Raw genomic sequence first — 18832 nt, 5'->3', positions numbered from 1 at the left:
ATAAGAGTCAATAAATGATCGAATTGAACTGTGTAATAATATACCTCCAATCGTTGCACATATAATAATCTCAAGAATTGAAATGATTGAAAGGTATATTACTTTAAATTTAAACATCCCAAGGAAAATCACAGATGGTAAAATAAAAGCTAGTACAATAAATGTGAAATCTGTTATGATATTTAGAATTCCATCCTTGAGTATGTCGCTTCCATATGAAATGCAGATTGCTAGTGACCAAACAACCAAGCCTGAAAATAATCGTTCAAAATAAAAAGTGTTCTTATATGGATAAAACAAGTTGAACAATTCTATCGCACAAATATAAACAAAAATACTATTTGACAGCATTGTTTTTATCAAACACGCAATACTTCCAATAGCTACAAACACATTTTTCTGATTTTCAAATGAATAGAAAATAATATCATCTTGTTGCTGACCAAAAAATGTTAGATATCCAAGATATCCGCCTGCAAGATTTAATATTGCTGAAATTAGACTAGTGCACCATGTAATTTTGCATACTTTTGAGCGATTAACTTGATGGATGTCTTCTGAAAGCATTGCAACGAATGGATGTGAAAAGAAAACTATGTTAAATAACGAAAAACATGAAACTGTAATATTAAAATCCTTTCCCAAAAAAATGACCTTTTTTTGTGGATCAAAACCATTTTCTCGAATGCTGTTAATTAAAAGAACTAACTCGCATGCTATACATATAATAAGTAATAAATTTCCAATAAAAGCCATAAACCTCATGCTTGAAAAACTTTTATGTAACATCATGGGAACGGTAAATATGAAAGAAATAAAGTATTTTGCAAATGTTTGTGAAGAATACCAGGATTGTGAGTTGGTGGCCCATATTGACATTAAATGGTCATATTGACTGAGTGCATCGATTGTGGTTACGCAGGATAAAGATATAAAGGCGCCTAAAAGAAAAATCTTTGGTATAAAAGACGATTTCTTGTTAAAGCAATCTGACCAAATCGAGATGTAAGAATTCTCTTGATTGAATCTCCAAGTTTTCACAAAAATATGGAAAGAAGTTTAAGTGAGAACAACTGCCAAAAAGCAAAGCAACACTGACTGTACTATACCTGCTTGGAATGAGTAACTCATATAGAGTGGATGAAAATGCAGAAATTGTATCCTTCTCCAATTTATTCAGATAAAGAAGCGATTTATGGTTGATTGTATCAACATTAAATTTAAAATCATCATATAGAAGATCTCCACCTATCATTTTTTGTTTTGAAAAAAAAAATTCAAACAACATTGAAACCATTAGATAGAGATATATTGTTCATTATTAAAATTATGATGAAAAATCATATCTATTTGATTGACTCGTTTTGAAAGAAATTTCTCCATTATTGAATTAAAAGAGCAAAAACAATATTATGTGTCATTCTAATGTGAACTACGCTATTGATGAAATGATTGAATTTAATTTGAATTGAAAACATTGAATTATCCTAGCATTTTGGAAAATATTTGAAGCATACCATAAATCATTAAAAAATAAAAGAAAAAAAATCAATAGCAAAATTTAACGTTTACGTTTCTTTCAATATTTAATTGAATATTTCAGAGAAATAAGACCATTTTAACTTGGCCACGAAAATAATGTCAATAACCTTTTACAACAACATATTGAGGTTAGTTTTTTTAGCTTAAATGGAGTGTGGGACAAACTATCCAGTGTCACTTTTATTAACCTTATTTTAAAAAATTAAGAAAATAATAATAAAAAATGATTTGAATCTTTTACATTAATTGTTTCTTTTTTAAAAGTACCTTTAAAGTACAATAAACAAGATTTGAATCTATTGATCCTTGTTGCAAACTTGAATATATTGCTTCAAGCATTTTCAAACATTCGACTTTTTTGTTTTCCAATATTTGTTCATGGTCATTAGCTTTTCGTAATATACGAACAACTTTATCACTATTGATTAATTGAACTTTAAATTTAATCAATAATGCTGGAACAACCGTTGTGTATAATTCAACAACAAAATCGTCTAATCGAATATTCCTTCTCTCTGGGAAATAAGAATGCTTGAGAACTTTGAAATGTGACTCGCTGACGTTATTAGTCGCGTCACCTCCGTTGCGATAGCGCTTATTCCAACGATCTAAATGATGCCTCCATTGCCTATCGAAGTACTTTTGGGCTTTCGGTTCAGTGGAAAGAATTTCAAGAATTCGATCATAAACTGCATCTAGGTCTGCAGCTTCTTCTTGAGTGAGGTGCTCTGGAACTTCTTCACTTGTTTCAAACGTTTCTTCTTCTGGAATAAATTCAGAATCGTTTGGATCATCAGAAGATTCTCGTGGTAAAAAGATTTGAGAAGGTTGAAATTCATTTTCGATGAATTCTTCTTCATATTGTTCCTCTTCTTCAATTTCTTCTGCTTGAAGTAAGTGAGATTGAGCTGGTTCCTCTCTAGGATTTTCTTCTTCTTGGTTCTGTTCTTCCTCGGGAGATTCTTCTTTAGTATTGAATACTAATAATTTCATTAGATTATAAAATTCTTCAAAATTGTCTCGTGATTTAAACTTATCCGCTTTTCTTAATATGGCGCGAAGGACATGCACGCCACACCAAAGAATATGACAGTTTGGAATACCTCGCTCAATTGCCTCGGCTATTTGTGGGGCGCAGTCCATACTTATCATCTCGGGTTCTCTATTAATATATTGAAAATAACGACAAACACAATATTGAATATTTTCGCTTGTGTCAGGAGAAATAAAGAAATACAAAAAAGGAAAAACAATAGTATGTTCTGTTTTTCCTGTGAGTGCATATAATGGAATGTTAGCCCTTAGAAGTTTATACGTTGAATCGATGTGAAACGTAGAAATTTGGTGACCAAGGGCCTTCGCTTCGAAAGGTGCATATAAAAAAACTAGTTTTCCCGGCTCAGAGATAAATTCAATTAAATCTTCTGGACAACTTTCTTGAACAGATTCGACAAAGATAGCTAAAGAAACTTTTTCATCCGAACTAAAGCGTTTGGAAACAATTTCAGCTCTTTGAGCAAATTTACGTAATGCATCTGGACCTTGTGCAAATATTGAAAGTAACTCTTCGTCTGTATATGAAATATTTAAGTCTTGGAAACACTTAAGTTGAGCTGTAGCATGATTCATATTGTTTTCAAAGTAATGTTTAAGATAATTTCTGACAAATAATGAGGATATTGTTTTTGTTGATTTCGGAGGTGCAGAATGATCATGAGAGTCAGAGTGGATTAGTAGTTCATATTTATCTTGATCTATTATCCGGACTTTGAATTTAGCTTGACATTGTGGATACTTACATTTGTATTCGATCGTGGAGTATTCTTTCCTGCATTTTTGAGAGTAGCCCATGCTAGCTTTTATCTCTTCTTGGATACCAAACTGGAGGAGCTCCATAGTGTTGAATATCACGGGCTCCATACAACAAATTGAATAAGGTATTTCAAAATTTGAAGGAAATGGTCCATCATTGAATGTAGTGGCCGGGAATTGAATGACATACAGATAGTTTGAGGAAATTTGTTATAATTAAGGATGTCAATTTGGAAGAAAAGTGAGTAGTCATGTGATTTTATCCCAAGCATATGGGGATTCTAAATTTTTGTCCCTATCGTTATCCCAATTGAATTTTTTTTGGAATTTAAATTTTTTTTCTCCATGTAAATTTAAATTTTAATTTTTACCACTAAAATGCAATATTTCAACAAATTAATGAGTAATAATATTTTAATTTATAATAAATATTATAAATCTCCTCAATTTAATGTAATTATTGTATTAATTTTTGTTGAAAATATAAAATCTTCAAGTAAATGATGTGAATTTAATATTTTTAGAATGTTGTTTAATTGTACTATATTATGCATGTAAAATTTTGTTACAATACATTTTATATGGGATCCCCATTGCCCAATTGAGAGAAAATTGAGAGGTGGGATTGGGCTAGCCCAATTCAAAATATCCCAGGTGGAAATAAAAAAATTAACAATTCAACATAAAAAAGCATCTTAAATAATAATGATAAAAAGAAATTTTGTATGAATTTCAATCAAATTTGTTTTTATTCAACTTAAGAAATCACTTCATTAATGAAAGAAGTCGGGTTCACAACATATCCCGATCTTGAAACGAAACAACATGTTTACATGCGATATAAACATGAAGGTAGTCCCAAGTGGTATGTAAAATGCAATGAACTTGTGACATGATCTGATGGCGTAGTTTGCCGGTGTTCAATGCAAGAACAAAGGGAGGATCATTATAAAAACTGGCTTAAGACCATTTTTACCGGTAAGTTCAACCTTGCCTTAGACACATTTGCATCCCCAGAATTCACGCATGTTGCAAAGATTTTCATTATGTTCACAATATATCAAATGATGAACAAATACAAACAACTTCAGTCAGCTAATATCAATCCGGAAAAACTTGCTGACAAATTATATAAGCCTATTACACGTGATGAGATCCGAAATAGAATGATTGCTATTGCTAACAGCATACACCTTGCTAAAGTTCTCGAATTCGCCAAAAAAGCATACACTTGTGTCGCCATCGATGAAGGCAAGACACATGATTACCACAATCTTGATTTTGTCTTAACAAATCCGTTGGAGCAAATGAAGCCATACCCAGTAGAGGCGATAGATATGAAGGATGGCCAGACAAGTCAGGATTATAAATCCGCAATAACAGCAGGATTTAACAGAATTGACATTAGGAAAGTCAAGATAGGTAGTGTGGTAGTTGACGGAGGACCAGCACGGTTAAAATGCTTCAAAGATACTTGGAATGATTCATTCTATCATGACAGAGATCCAAAATACTACAAGATATTGCTTATTCCCTGTTTCTGTCACAGAATCCACAACAGCTATCAATATATTGCTGGCAAGAACAACCAGTTACAAAGTTTAGTAAAGGATGTGCACAGAATTGCAGAAGTTTGTCGCATTCATGCTGACGATATAGGTGCACAATGTCCACAGCATGTATCCACCAGATGGATATATGACTATAATATATGTGTCTTTATTCTTAAGTACGAAAACAAAATCAAGCAATATATAAATGTAGATCATGATAAAATCGTACAATTGAAAGATTGTTTAGCTGTTCTTAAAAAGCTAATCTTAGTATTCGAATCGGATAAGGCATTGTTGGCAAATTGTTACATTTGGCTTCGTAAAGCCATATCAGCTCTCAATCTTTTGACAGTTAGTATACATATCATGGGTACGGAGACACTGCGCGCCTCCTTACCCATTATATGTGAATTTGACACTTTACAAAACCGTTAACGTATATTTTACAACACAAACGACAACACTAACTTAACCTTAAATATTTATAAAGCCGCCAACCACTTCACCTCACTACTGTAAAAAATAAACGTTCTCACTTACAAAAGTATTGCAACTCCTCCCATTGCTGTGCTTCACTAACGACTTCACTAACGACTTCACTAATGACTTCACACGTATGAAAACATAGCACAAAAATAAATTTAGGTGAAGTGGTGAGATCTCACCTCTTTTTTCACCCTGTTGAATTCATTGCTTTATAACTCTCTTCCTTGGTTTCTTTTTAGTTGCTTTCTTCACGTCTGTCTCCAACTTGACTGTCTTTCTTCTTCGTCCATAATGATACCAATTACTTCCACCAGTCAATGGGTCAAATGGTCTTTCGTAAGGGTTTCCATACATTCCATAGGGACCATACGGAAGAACTACTGGTGGAAGTTGTGGAGAAGAAACATTTTCTTTAGTTCCATCGAATCTATTTAAATGCATTGTTTCACCTTTCATCTGGTCATTAAAGTCTTTTGCGTGTTTTGCAAACTCATCGTCCTTTCCTAAAGCATTTTCTGACTCAGTCGCAACCAAATTGGATGCTTTATTTATGAGCCCTATTTTATTTAATCTTAACTTCTTTGCAACCCAGCCTCCAATCTTTCCTTTATTTGCATCTAATGTCTTCGAAACCCTTCCTCCACTCATTTTATTTACTGCGTCATAAGCTCCAAGTGCTTTTGCTCCAAATGCTAATGCTTTTGTTCCCATTGCGCCTAAAGCTGCCCAAGCTACCATTTACACCATATTAAAATCATCTCTCTTCAATATTATCTCATAAAAGTTCTCGTTACTGGAGAAAGTCAATGAAACATAAACATTCTCACGGGCTTCGCCCTCACCGCTTTGCGGTCTATCTAACTTCTTTCTTATATCATCTATACGCTTCAAAATGTCTGAACAATTGCTAACATCTTCTACAACAGTTATTTCATCATGAATGACCTTCAAGAACAAGCTCATTTAATATGCAATTAAAATCATTTCAATAATGAGTCCATCCTTTCCATCTTTAGGTAGCACAACATCTTTCATTGAAGAAGGTTCGACAAGTCTTATGTTAAACTTACTGACAAAGTTTGTTATACTATAATGCTTCGGCGGCGAATACATGTAGTTTGAAAGACATAATATAGATTCTTCAGCAAATTCACTTATACTGGATTTTATAACAATGTTCTCACGAGACCAAATACCACCAATTGACAATCTTGTAAGCAATCCTGCTGAACCTTCTACTGTAAATGTCGATGGTAACATTCCACGAAGGTCAGCTATTGACATCGTTGAGTCACTGTATTTAAATATTTTCTTAAAGCAATCGTCATTATCTAACCATGCAATAGCTTTGAAGTTTTCATTCGAATATACATCTGCTTCATTAAATGTAAAACCTGACTTCTTTGCAGAGATGACTTTAAAATCTATTGAGTTTGTTTCAAAATTATATGCTATGGTAACTTCTGAAGGTAATGGATGCCCTTCCGCAGTCAGTTGTTCTCTCACTACCGTTTGAAGCTTTGTATTAAAAACTTTCATGTCATCTCCTGTATCTAAGTTCACATACACAGCAACAGGAAACTATCTTGCTTCTTTGTTTTCATCATTATACCTCAAAACATTAAAGTTCTTCAATAATATTGTTCTTCCTGCTGGAATACTTCGAACCTGTCTGATTTCAATAGCTTTCTCACCTCCTACATACTCTACCCAGTGTCTTGGATATTCATAAGTATACTGACTTTCTTGAATTTGGTAGGTTTCATCATAACGTGTTCATAGTATATCTTTATACTCTTGTCAGTTTAGACTCGGTGCTATGTTCTGAATATTTCTGACTTGCATTTTTAATGGAGATAAAATGAAGCATTTAATACATGACGTAGATGAAGACATGAATGAAACTACAGACAAACTTAACTCTTCTCTCATTCTTCCTTTCAGTAAGGACTATGAGTTCTGTTCAAATGGTTTGTATTTCTATTGTGGAAAGATGGGTTCAGGTAAGACATTTAACCTCATTCGTCATATACTCATAACAGAACGTTTAGGAAATGACTCATATTATGACCAAATCATTATATCAGCAACTTCAGACTCTATGGACTCAACAGCGAAAACATTTATGTCAAAAGTTCAAGCCTCTGTCGTTAAAGTTCCAGACAGTGAACTCATTGAATTTCTTCAACGTTACATTCGACGTAAGAGGAAATATTATGCCATCGTAGAGTTCATACAGTCAGGAATGCAAAAGACTTCTGAGGAGATGGAAAGAATTATTGACAAACACCACTTACGTCAGTACTCAGGAGTTTACGATATGAAACGACTTACAAACTACATTCTATCAAAACTTTCAAAATACCCCTTCAAAAAATATCCTTCAAATACTTTGTTAGTTTGCGACGACTTCGCCGGAAAAGGTTTAGTTTCAAAACCAGACTCACCATTAGCTAACATCATTACTAAAGTCAGACATTACCACTTAACTGTAGCAATACTTATGCAAACATGGAGGTTTTTAGCTTTAAACATAAAACGTCTCAAACTGACTTCGTTATCTTTCAAGGTTTCTCACGTTATGATATTGAACTCATTTGGAAACAGTCAGGTATAACATTACCTTTTGAAGAAATTTGGGAAGCATATAAGTCTCTCATCTCTCCTCGTTCATACCTTGAGATTCATATCATGACTAATACCATTAAAGTCAAAAATATTCCATGGGAACGACCAACATTGTTTTAAAGTTTAACCTTCAATTGACTGATGGTAAACAAATTCCATGCATCTCTGTCGCCATTTCTGTTAATATTTTTGCTGTCATTCATATCATCCACTTCCCCATCCGTTAGCTTTTGAGGATATGCGTTAGAATAAGCTGTTCTTAAATGAAGGCTTTTCACCTTTGAGAGCATAAACTCTATAACTTTCTGCATACTTTATGTTTGAACCTCCTGAGCCATCATTGACATAAATTTTTATAGGCTTCCACCCTTTGTTCATGTTCCTGCTTCTTCCCTTAGCTCTTTTGTTCAGTAGTTCTACATCTTTATACACAGCACCTGTCTCAGTGAATTCAACAATATTTTCATTCGTTAGCTTTACATTCAAACCCTTGTCGAGTATATTGTTCATTTCATACATATAAAAGGTTTTTATTCTATATGAAATGAGAAGCAAATCCATCTTAGCTGGTGCCGTTAATGTTCCAATTGAACCAACATCAAATGTTGACTCACGAACGACAAACAATATTGTCATAAAGAACTATAGTTCAGAGTGTTTGAAAGAACCAGAACCAGAGCTGAAATCCGTGAATTTAAACTCAGCTTCAAACGCTAACGCTACATCAGATGTTAAGTTAGAGTATCCACCACTGGACCAAATTCTTTCAAGAGAAGCCAACGACAACCCTTACACAAATGTTCAAACAAATCCTTCAGATAACGTAGACCATTACCTTCTTCAGTTATACCAAACAATTTTACTCAAAGACGATAAGAAGCTTTTGACAAATCTTATAAGCAAGAACCAAATAATTCTAACAAAGGAGGACCTTGAAAATGTTATCTCACGAATAACAGGGAAACAATGTGTCATTGACTATCTCGACCCTGAAATCGAATGCTGTGGTCAAACTCCACTATTCATGAAAATAGGTAACATCCGCATCATTGAAACACCAGGAACTACAGGAGTTGAGTTTAAGTATAAATATTCGAATGAATATACAAAACTTTCAACAGAATATAAAGCTTTGTTTGAAATATGTTTTAGTAAATTAAAGCAGTCAGGAGGGCTCTTTGAGCCCATCTTGGCGCTTTGCGCCGTCAGTCAAAAAAATTTCAAGTTAGCAATTTGTAATATCTATCCAAAACTTCTTCAACAGTATCGAACTCATCTTCATAATGCAAACCTAATCTTATTGACTTGGTGCAGTTTTCACTAACACAATATTTTTTCTGTTCTCTTGACTGACATAACTAACTCATGTTTTCATCAAACAGCAACAACCAAAGTTCATGACCTAATACATAACATTCATACTTTATATTTTTAGCTCTGAGTTCTCTTGTAAGCTGTTGCATTTAATATTTTCTAAAAAGTCAACTTCAACAGTCATTCGCACCGGTGCCTTCAGTTCTACAGGCTCTCCTTGAAAGTCAACAAGTCTGAATTGCATGTCTTTCAAATTATGAGGACTAATGCGAACCCATTTACCTAAATGAGTTGCTATGACAGGAACGTTTGGAATGAACATTGAATTTACTTCATAACAGAAGGATTTATATTCTACTGAACCTTTACTATTAACTCCTGAAATACCTGTGACATTAGCTATTTTAGACTCAATGTACAAACAGTTGCCATAACATACATATGGAACAGATTTCATCTCAATCGTTTTGTCAACACTTTTCAAAGGAAATGTCATATGGTATGCACCCAAAAGAAGTTGTACTCTATGACTCATTCGTGTTATCTTAAACTCCTTCGCATAACTGAACTTCAAAACTCCTGCAATAAGTTTAACATTCATTAAGTTTTCTTCGTTATCCTTGTTTATTGTAGTATTTATGAGAGCATTTAACACTCCAGCTAATGTTTCCATCTTATATTCTACATTATTGTGAAATCTTATTTCGTGCTTCTTTCCATCTATTTCAATCTCCATGAAATCTGTTTCATCTGTTATAACGAATGAAGCGATAGTATTGAAGTCAACCATTCTGAATGCAAGCGCCTCATTCTGTAGACCTAAGTTTGTTTGTAGCTTTACTGTCCCGTATTCGTTTGGGTCTGTACTTTGCAAATAGAACAACATTTTATTCTCATTAAAATATGAGTATAGCTGCATATGCGTATGAAGCTGACAGAGCTAAACGTTTATATTTTGGTCAATACTCTCTCACACTTACTGACAAATATATTGTTATCACTGATGGAAATACTGAGAAATACATAACATGGAAGGACTATGAAAAGTTTGACCCTATTTTAACTCCATGTACTATGCCGTTTATAAAGGACGGTGAAATTATTGAAAAAGATAATACAACCGTATATAGGTCTGTTTATGAAGCATTAGAATATATGTTGAATCATAACCCAAAAAGATTTGACCCAAGCACTACACCATGTGCAATGCCTTTTATTAAGGACGGTGAAATCGTAAGAGTTCCGGATTCAACGGTTTACACAGCTGTTCAAAACAGTTTACAAAACATTTTAGCGAATATCTTTAATTCAGAAACTACAGAAATAAAAATTACCGTATTAAACAGATGCTAAAGAAATTAAATCAAAACGACATTATTTACGTCACTATAATGATTTGACTTATATCTTTATTCCTGCACCAACTACAGCATTTGATCCAAACTCGACGGTTTGCAGTGTACCTTTCATAAATGGACAGTTCATTAATTACTTTAAGGGATTCGACAGTAAATGAATCATTAAAGGCGTCATTAATGAAAATCATTGATTTTAATTCATTCACGAATACATATAATTCATTCATTAATGTTTCATATGCTTCTAAAGAAGGTGAGCCAAAAACTATCGATAAAGCGGCGTATGAAATAAAAGCATCAACGACGAAATTGAATTCGTTAACTTTTGACGGTGATAGTTTCGTTAATGACATAACATCGGGGAAAACAATTTTAACGAAAGAATACTTAAAATCTCATGTTAGTGAGTTTGTTGAAATTGAAAAAGAAGGTGGAATTAAGTTCGATCCACTGAATTTCATTTTCAGCTTAGCGAATGCGGATGTTAGTTTCGCTGAATGGACAACTATACAGAGTGAAATAAATGCAATATGGACGTTTTTGGGGTCAAAAGCGGGAATGGATGAGCTTGTAAATGCTGCAAGAACATTAGGTGAAACAGGAAATTTTGTAGATGGTTTTAAAAGACTTGTTTCAAATGTTTTAACAAACACAAAGAAATTATTTAGATATACCATACATAACGGTCAGATTTTCGAACAGGTAGCAACAAACCCTCCGGTTATGGCTGCGTTGATGATGGTTAGAGATATAAAACCACGTAACGACGGGAACGAAGAACATGAACAACAGGATACTGGTCGGGTTATTCGAGACATTAAAAACGTGTATCCTGAAGTTATTGATTTATTTAGAGGAGTTAATGATTCAATTTCAAAACATTCTATAACCCTCGATGAAGAGAATAAATTAACAGATTATATATTCGTCATTATTGCAGAATTAATGAAGAGAATAAATGAAAAAGGAATTGGTGATATCATTAATGTCAGCGATGTAATGATGAAAAGAAATTTTGACTCATTATTTACAAAACCGAAAACAGAATATAGTCTTTATGACGTAATTACCGAATTAATGAAAAAGATTAATGATAATAAGAGTTCTGGCGGAAGAGTTGAATTAGAAGTGAATGATGTTAATGAGAAATTAGCCGAAAAAGCAGATAAAAACCACGTTCATTATATAACTTCAGACGAACAGATTATAACGGACTACCATGGATATTTAACACAGGATGAACAAATAAGCACTGAAGATGTTAATGAAAGAAGATATAAATACATTCGTGCTAAAGGTTATGACATAAGCTGTACTGTACAGTATGATGTAGCTAAAGCACCAGAAGCATTTGGTTATACCGGTGAAATTTATGCCTCTACTTTCAATGTTAACGGTGTATTAGTTGAACCAAGATTTACATTGAGAGTTAAGGCAAAAATAACTTTTGAAGATGCTATTAAAAGTAAAGCTGACAAAGTTGAACTCGAAGCAATGAACAAAGTTTTGAAATCTCATAAACACAACATCTCCGATATAAATGAACTTCAAGCTACATTAGACAGTAAAGCCGACAAGAACCATACAAACGAATCCTTCACTACTGTTAGAGCAGACGACATAATATTGAACTATACCCTTGGTTCAAGTGCACCTTTAGAGAATCCGAGTACAAGCGTAAAAGATACACTAAACAATTTAGATAACAGATGTATGAACATTGAAGGTCATGCCAGAAACTTTGAAGCATATGAACTACCAGCAATGTTAGATAAGAAAGCCGACAAAACTTATGTAGATGAAAATTATGCAAAGAAGTCGGAAGTAAATGCTGCGCTTAATGGAAAAGCCGACAAGAACCATACACATGAAGAATTTCAAACAATCAGGATTAAAGAAGTTAAGGCATGCATTGAAGAAGTAACAAAAACAGGAAGAAACGGTGCAACTGTACATGAACAAAGAATTTATCCTCCTACTTTTCCTAATGGTTTAATAACAAACAATATAAATATTGTAGATGGCAAAAGATTTATAAATGTTAAACATGAACTTCTAATAATGAAGACTGAAATAATTCAAACATTATATCCTGTTGGTTCTATTTATACGTCAATGAATTCAACAAATCCAGCAAGTGTTTTAGGTTTTGGTACGTGGAAGCAGATTGTAGATAAATTCTTATACTGTGCTAACTCTTCAAAGCAAACAGGAGGTTCGAAGAAAATTACTGAAGCAAACTTACCGCGCACACTCATACAGGAACGACAAACTTTTCTGGCGACCATAGCCACTCATTAAGAGACCACCCATTATACAACTCAGAGTATGAAGCTGGCCATGACGTTTTATCTCCATCTTATAACAATGCAGCAAAAAAGATTTTTCGACCAACTGAACCGGGAGGAAATCATGTCCATACTTTCACAACAAATCCAACATGCTCGGGTGAAGATTATATGCCACCATTTGTGACTGTATTTGCATGGTATAGAGTTCAATGAACGCGCTTGAGCCTTGAATAAAATCTTTAACTTTACATAAATGAGCTTGAAAGAAGTATTCGAACAACATCCATGGAGGTCATTTAAGAAGTTCAATGAAGCTGCAAAGAGTTGGGGATTTACTAACAGAGCTGAATTGAAAAGGTTCTTTGACAAAAATGTTGTACATCAAACAAAAATAAACCCTTACGACTACTTTTTACCAATTTACTCCAACACTCCTGACGCATACCAATTTGACACTCTCATTCAAAGCAGAAAAGGAGGACATAAACCATTCCTCATCTTCATTAATGTTAACACTCGTAAAGCATATGCATATCCAATGAGGAATAAAGGAACTCGTGAAGTGTTAAGAGTTTTACAAAAGTTTGTAGCAGAACATAGCCCAAGTACTTTAACATCAGACCAAGACAGTGCATACCTCAGCAATGAAATCACAGATTTTCTCATTAAGCATAACATAACTCACTACACTACTGAAGACCATAACCATAACATACTCGGCATCATAAACCGCTTCATAAGAACGCTCAGAGATTTAAACCAAGAGCGAGACTTTACCGAAGAAACAATGAAACATTTTCTCGAAGTATATAATTCCTCAACACATTCTACAACAGGACATACACCAAATTCAATGACACAACACCAAGAAGAAAAGTATATACAAAAGAAACGAAGCCAAACACAAAATATCAGAAATTCAACACAATTTACCCTCATTCCTGGTACAAAAGTTCGTGTAGTTCTTGACGACAAACCGTTGACAAAGAAACGTTTAAGGTTAAGTAGAAACTATTATATCGTAGACTCTACGTAAGGTAATGGATATCTTATAAAAGCTGCCGACGACTCTATTGCGTTTTATCCTCGTCATAAATTAGTCGAAAGTAGTAATGGCAAACTTGCTGAAACCATTGACGAAGCAAAGCGAGGAGTGGTTATTGAAATAATTGGCTATAACATAAACGATGACACTTATAAAGTAAGATATGAAGGAGGCGTTGAAGATGTTATACCATCTAAGAACTTGAGAGAGTCAAAGTCAACACATCTGGGACCATTAGAGCGGGAGTACTGGAAAGACAAAAATAAGCCAGAAAGAATAAGAAAATTCTTCTAAACTTTTTCATTAGATGTAAATCAGACATGAATGAGAACAGTCATGATATCATTAATGGTACCATTTATTTTTGTCATAAAGACGCAAAGCGGCGGGGCATAGCCCATGACCAAAAAATAATGTTTAGGGTAGATGGGTATTTATACCCTCATTTATACCCTCATTTATACCCTCATTTATACCCTCATTTCTACTCTCAGCCGCTAAGCGGCGAGACCCAAAGGTCTTGAATTTTCATGAATTTTATATATTAATGTTTTCGTTTATGTTTTCAGTGTCACCACGTCACCATGTCACCAGGTTAATTAACTTCTTTAAAAAATGATGACAACATGACATTTTGACAACAGTCCCGGAAATTTGATGCAGCCCAAAAATAAAGTTAGTTTTAAAATTATTTTTATTTTTTTATTCCTATATAAATGACAGCAACAAACAACAACAGCAACTATATCGTTTCTGATGAAAAAGTTATTGATTCATTAGCTGAGGAATTAGTTACGGCAGAAACTAAAACCCTCAACGAAAGAATTGGTGAAAACAAGATTGATTTACATAACTACCTCAAACATGATGGAGGAAGAGGAAGGAAAACTGGTACGGCTTTATTAGTAAATAAAATTTCAAATTTAACGATTATAGATGTTGATATCAATAAATCATACAATGATGAACTTAAAGAAACGGTTAGAAAAGATATTTTATCAAAACTTTCGGATAAAGATGTTATCGTTAAAACCGCTTCAGGAGGTCTTCACATTTATTGTAACACTAATTTCTTCTATTCAGTTTCGAACAGAATGATTAAATGCTATTCTTGCAATGATTATGATATTGACATAATGACTTCTATGGATGATTCAAAGCGTTCTTTAGTAGTTATGGCTGATTCAAGAGTTCGCAAGAATGCAACAGAACCAATAAAAACATACTCATTCATTCGTGGAAGTTACGATTCGACCATAACCAGAACAGTGAATGATATATTAAATGATTTGAATATTAAGGTAAGAGTTGAACAGAAGAATGAAGAAATAAAGAGTATAATGAATGAAAACAAAGATGTAAACATTGGCGATAAACTTGCCCAGAGCATAGTTGATGGTATCAGTGATTTTGAAGTACATAATGACGGTGGAAACATGAATTTAGAAAAAGAAGTTACATTATTCACACTGTTTCAAGCAATTAATTCGTTACCTAATCATTTAATTAATGAAGCATACGATAACGTTTATAACTTCTGCAATTTAACTGAAAATGCAAAAAGTAATTTTGAAAAAGCACGTAGTAGATATGCACATTTAATGACTTCTCCATTTGTTTTGGTGAAGATTCTAAAACTATATCAAAAGGAATATTATGATGAATACGTTTTACCTTTATTACATAAGCCAAAAATAACATTTGATATAAAACTTGATGACTCGTTTTTGATAACAGATATTAGACGCAAGGCTGAAAATCATCAGTATAAAAACAGTTCTGAAGTAATTGAGGATTTATCACGTGTAATCCGTTTTGTAGATTGTGGAAATAAATATTTCATTCAAAAGGACTATAATATCCACGACAAAATGAATCAAATATCATTCGTTCTTCAATCAAACATGAAAGAGTCACTTAAAATGATTAAATTATTTAAAGAAGAAGGTAAAACAATAACAGCATGGGATGTACTACTAAATCAATTATCCTCATTAACCGTTAAGGGTGTTTGCTTTAAATCTGATTCCCCAGATGTTTTCTCAACGTTTCAAGGTTATAAATACAACATTCTCGAAAAGCCTGATTACTCAAAAATTGAGATGTTTATGGATTTCATTAAAGAAGCCATTTGTGATAATAACGATGAAGTGTATAAATACCTTCTCGGCTGGATTGCATCAATGATTCAACATCCTGGAATCAAGAATGAAACAGCAATTATTTTGAAAGGACTTCAGGGAACAGGTAAAAACAGATTTACAGACATTATTTCTGAACTCCTCGCTGGTTATTCATGTAAAAACATTACTGAAATAAGTGAGCTAACAGGTAATTTCAATTCAGTAGTTGAAAATAAAATGTTTCTTGTACTTAATGAACTCAAGAATGTAGGTGAAGACAGACTCGCAAACTTCAACGCTTTGAAATCAATTATTACGGATAATGAGATTAGAATTAATGAAAAGAATCAACCCAGAAGAACTGCTCAGAATGTTGCCAATTTCATTTTGGTAACTAATAACGTCTACCCTGTCAAAATTGAAGTTGGAGACAGAAGATACGTAGTTTTAAGAGTTAATGGTAAATTTAAGGGTCAATTTGATTACTTCAAGAATTTAATGGATTCATGCACTAAGGAATTTTATGATAACCTTTTAACATATTTCCTCAATTACGACCTTTCATCATTTAATGTACGAATCATACCGATGACTGAAGCCAAACAAGATTTAATAGAATTATCAACAAATCCTTTAGATGAATGAAATACACATTATGATGAATTGTGTGCAGGTATGACGTGTAAAAATGCTCTATTCTGCAAACCATCAGACATGAAAGACAAAAACTTTCAAATGAGCATTAAGGATAAATGTGAAAGGAAACAGAGAAGAATAGATGGTAAACAAACATGGTGTTATGTTTTGAAAGAAGAAATGAAAGGATTATAAAACAGGTTGAACCAAATGATAATGAGGATTCATTTACTGATGATGAAATACCTGTAAATGAACTTTATAAAGTATGATTTGAATTTATTTTTGCATTAATCCTGTGTGATGTCAAATGTCATGTTGTCAGTAATTTTAAGAGAAGTTAATTAACCTGGTGACGCATGGTGACATGGTGACACTTTCAGTTCTTCAAAAATAATTCATAAATGCTTCCTCCTTTCGTACCTGTTGTCTAAATGTCATGCTGTCATCATTTTTAAAAGAAGTTAATTAACCTGGTGACATGGTGACGTGGTGACACCTTCAGTTATTCAAAAATAAATTTTCTTATAAAGCTTCAGGTCTATTTCCTCAATCATTTCCGTTCCTCTTCATCATATTCAATCGTTGCTTCCTCAATTACTGGTAGGAGTTTATTGATTATATCTTTATTCGTTATTGTCTTCAGAGATGAAGGATAATATTACAACTACTTCACCTTTCTTGTATTCTTTCTGCTGCGATAAATCTAAGGCGATGCTGAAAAATTCAACGTTAGAGTTCTTCATAATCGTATAATGTGTATCTTTGATATTTCAAATATTCCTTTCTGTTAAGTAATACTGCTATTTCATGTGGTGTGTAACGTTTTCTGTCATAATGATAGCGTATGGTTTAACGAACTGACCGTATTTAGATTCTTTCACAGACTTTTTATTGAATATAACGTTCACGTTTTTTCCATTTATGAATTCACCCTTAACAGCAGTAGCGAGAGCATTGTATGAATAGAACTTGTACTCTTGCATGTGTTTCATTAAAATAAAAATATTAAATTATTTTGAAAAATAACTTTAAAAAATCTAATCTAATTTTTTCAAAAAATATTTTTTTTTATTTCCTACTAAAGATGTATCAGAAGTTGTCTAAGTTAGAACACTCGGAAATAAAACAACTTCTTACAGAAGCTAACATAGATGTTGCAAAACATTACGCAACAAACAAAAAAGCACTCGCTGACATCATTAAAGACTATAATGGTGCAATAAGTTATGATAGAATTCATGAGTTCATAAAGCCGCAACGCGGCGAGGACGAAGTCCATGCAAGAGCATTTCCTTTAAATGACGTTGCTATTGACTTATATCATAGACGTTCAGTACCTCATGAAGTAAGAAGAGAAATGTTTGACATAACAAATGCAAACGTTGGTGAAACAAGAAGAGAGACGACACACTGAAACAACAGAGAAGAGAGATGTTTAAAAGCGCTATAGAACAAGTTCGCAAAGCTAACGATGTCATTCGTTCCATTGACGACAAACCAAAAGAAGGTGAGAGATGGTTAAAGAAAGATGAAGAGAATAGGAAGAGAAATGTGAAGTCAGGCAATAGACTCATTGACTTTAACATCGAAGCTTTAGATGAACCAAACAGAGACTACTTACACAAACATTTCGGTAAGGTTTTCATGAGACTCTTAGAGAAAATTAAAATAAACTCACAACAGAGATGGATGGTATGTTATAAACTTGGTGGAAAGTATGAATGTTCTACGTTAAACCTCAATAATATTGGAACATTACTACATCAGCTCTTGAAGGAGAACTTTATATCAGAGATAGAAGCAAATGCTGCAGGTATTGTTGAAATGCACTATGACTTCTTCTTGACAAACATAAAGAATCTTACCGAAATAAAGATGTATGATTTAACAGAATATGAAGGCTTAACGATGTCAGATGTAAAGAAAGGCAAACCAAAAAAGAGACCATATAGAGATGAAAGCACACTGACAAATGACCAGAAAGCCATTTTGGAAGCTCTTAAGCAAACAGGAAACCCAGCACTTATAGAAAGCTTTTGGA

At 33.3% G+C, this 18832-nt stretch overlaps 1 protein-coding gene and 7 pseudogenes across 8 annotated transcripts, besides 2 other annotated features; 5 read left to right on the top strand and 3 right to left on the bottom strand.

The window, feature by feature from the left end:
• Positions 1-1692: 1692 nt before the first annotated feature.
• Positions 1693-3570: a mobile genetic element.
• TVAGG3_1058170 lies at positions 1780-2918 on the bottom strand (annotated as a pseudogene). The gene has a single exon. A coding segment is annotated over exon 1 (1139 nt).
• A 1687-nt stretch (positions 3571-5257) lies between the features above and the next one.
• Positions 5258-18832: part of a mobile genetic element that runs on past the window's edge.
• Positions 6357-7162, bottom strand: TVAGG3_1058150 (annotated as a pseudogene). Its single transcript has one exon. A coding segment is annotated over exon 1 (806 nt).
• Positions 7288-8107, top strand: TVAGG3_1058140 (annotated as a pseudogene). Its single transcript has one exon. A coding segment is annotated over exon 1 (820 nt).
• On the top strand, positions 8566-9181 carry TVAGG3_1058130 (annotated as a pseudogene). The gene has a single exon. A coding segment is annotated over exon 1 (616 nt).
• On the bottom strand, positions 9445-10221 carry TVAGG3_1058120 (uncharacterized protein; the record flags this gene model as incomplete). Its single annotated transcript, XM_051255930.1, has 1 exon — positions 9445-10221. The coding sequence occupies one exon, from the start codon at positions 10219-10221 to the stop codon at positions 9445-9447; it is 777 nt and encodes a 258-aa protein (XP_051081504.1).
• Positions 12188-13181, top strand: TVAGG3_1058110 (annotated as a pseudogene). Its single transcript has one exon. A coding segment is annotated over exon 1 (994 nt).
• Positions 13238-13789, top strand: TVAGG3_1058100 (annotated as a pseudogene). Its single transcript has one exon. A coding segment is annotated over exon 1 (552 nt).
• On the top strand, positions 15631-17053 carry TVAGG3_1058090 (annotated as a pseudogene). The gene has a single exon. A coding segment is annotated over exon 1 (1423 nt).

This window comes from Trichomonas vaginalis, chromosome I (assembly GCF_026262505.1).
Source record: "Trichomonas vaginalis G3 chromosome I, whole genome shotgun sequence".
Classification (NCBI taxonomy): domain Eukaryota; phylum Parabasalia; order Trichomonadida; family Trichomonadidae; genus Trichomonas; species Trichomonas vaginalis.
The sequence above is the reverse complement of the archived record's forward strand: the minus strand, read 5'-3'. Positions and strand labels throughout refer to the sequence as shown.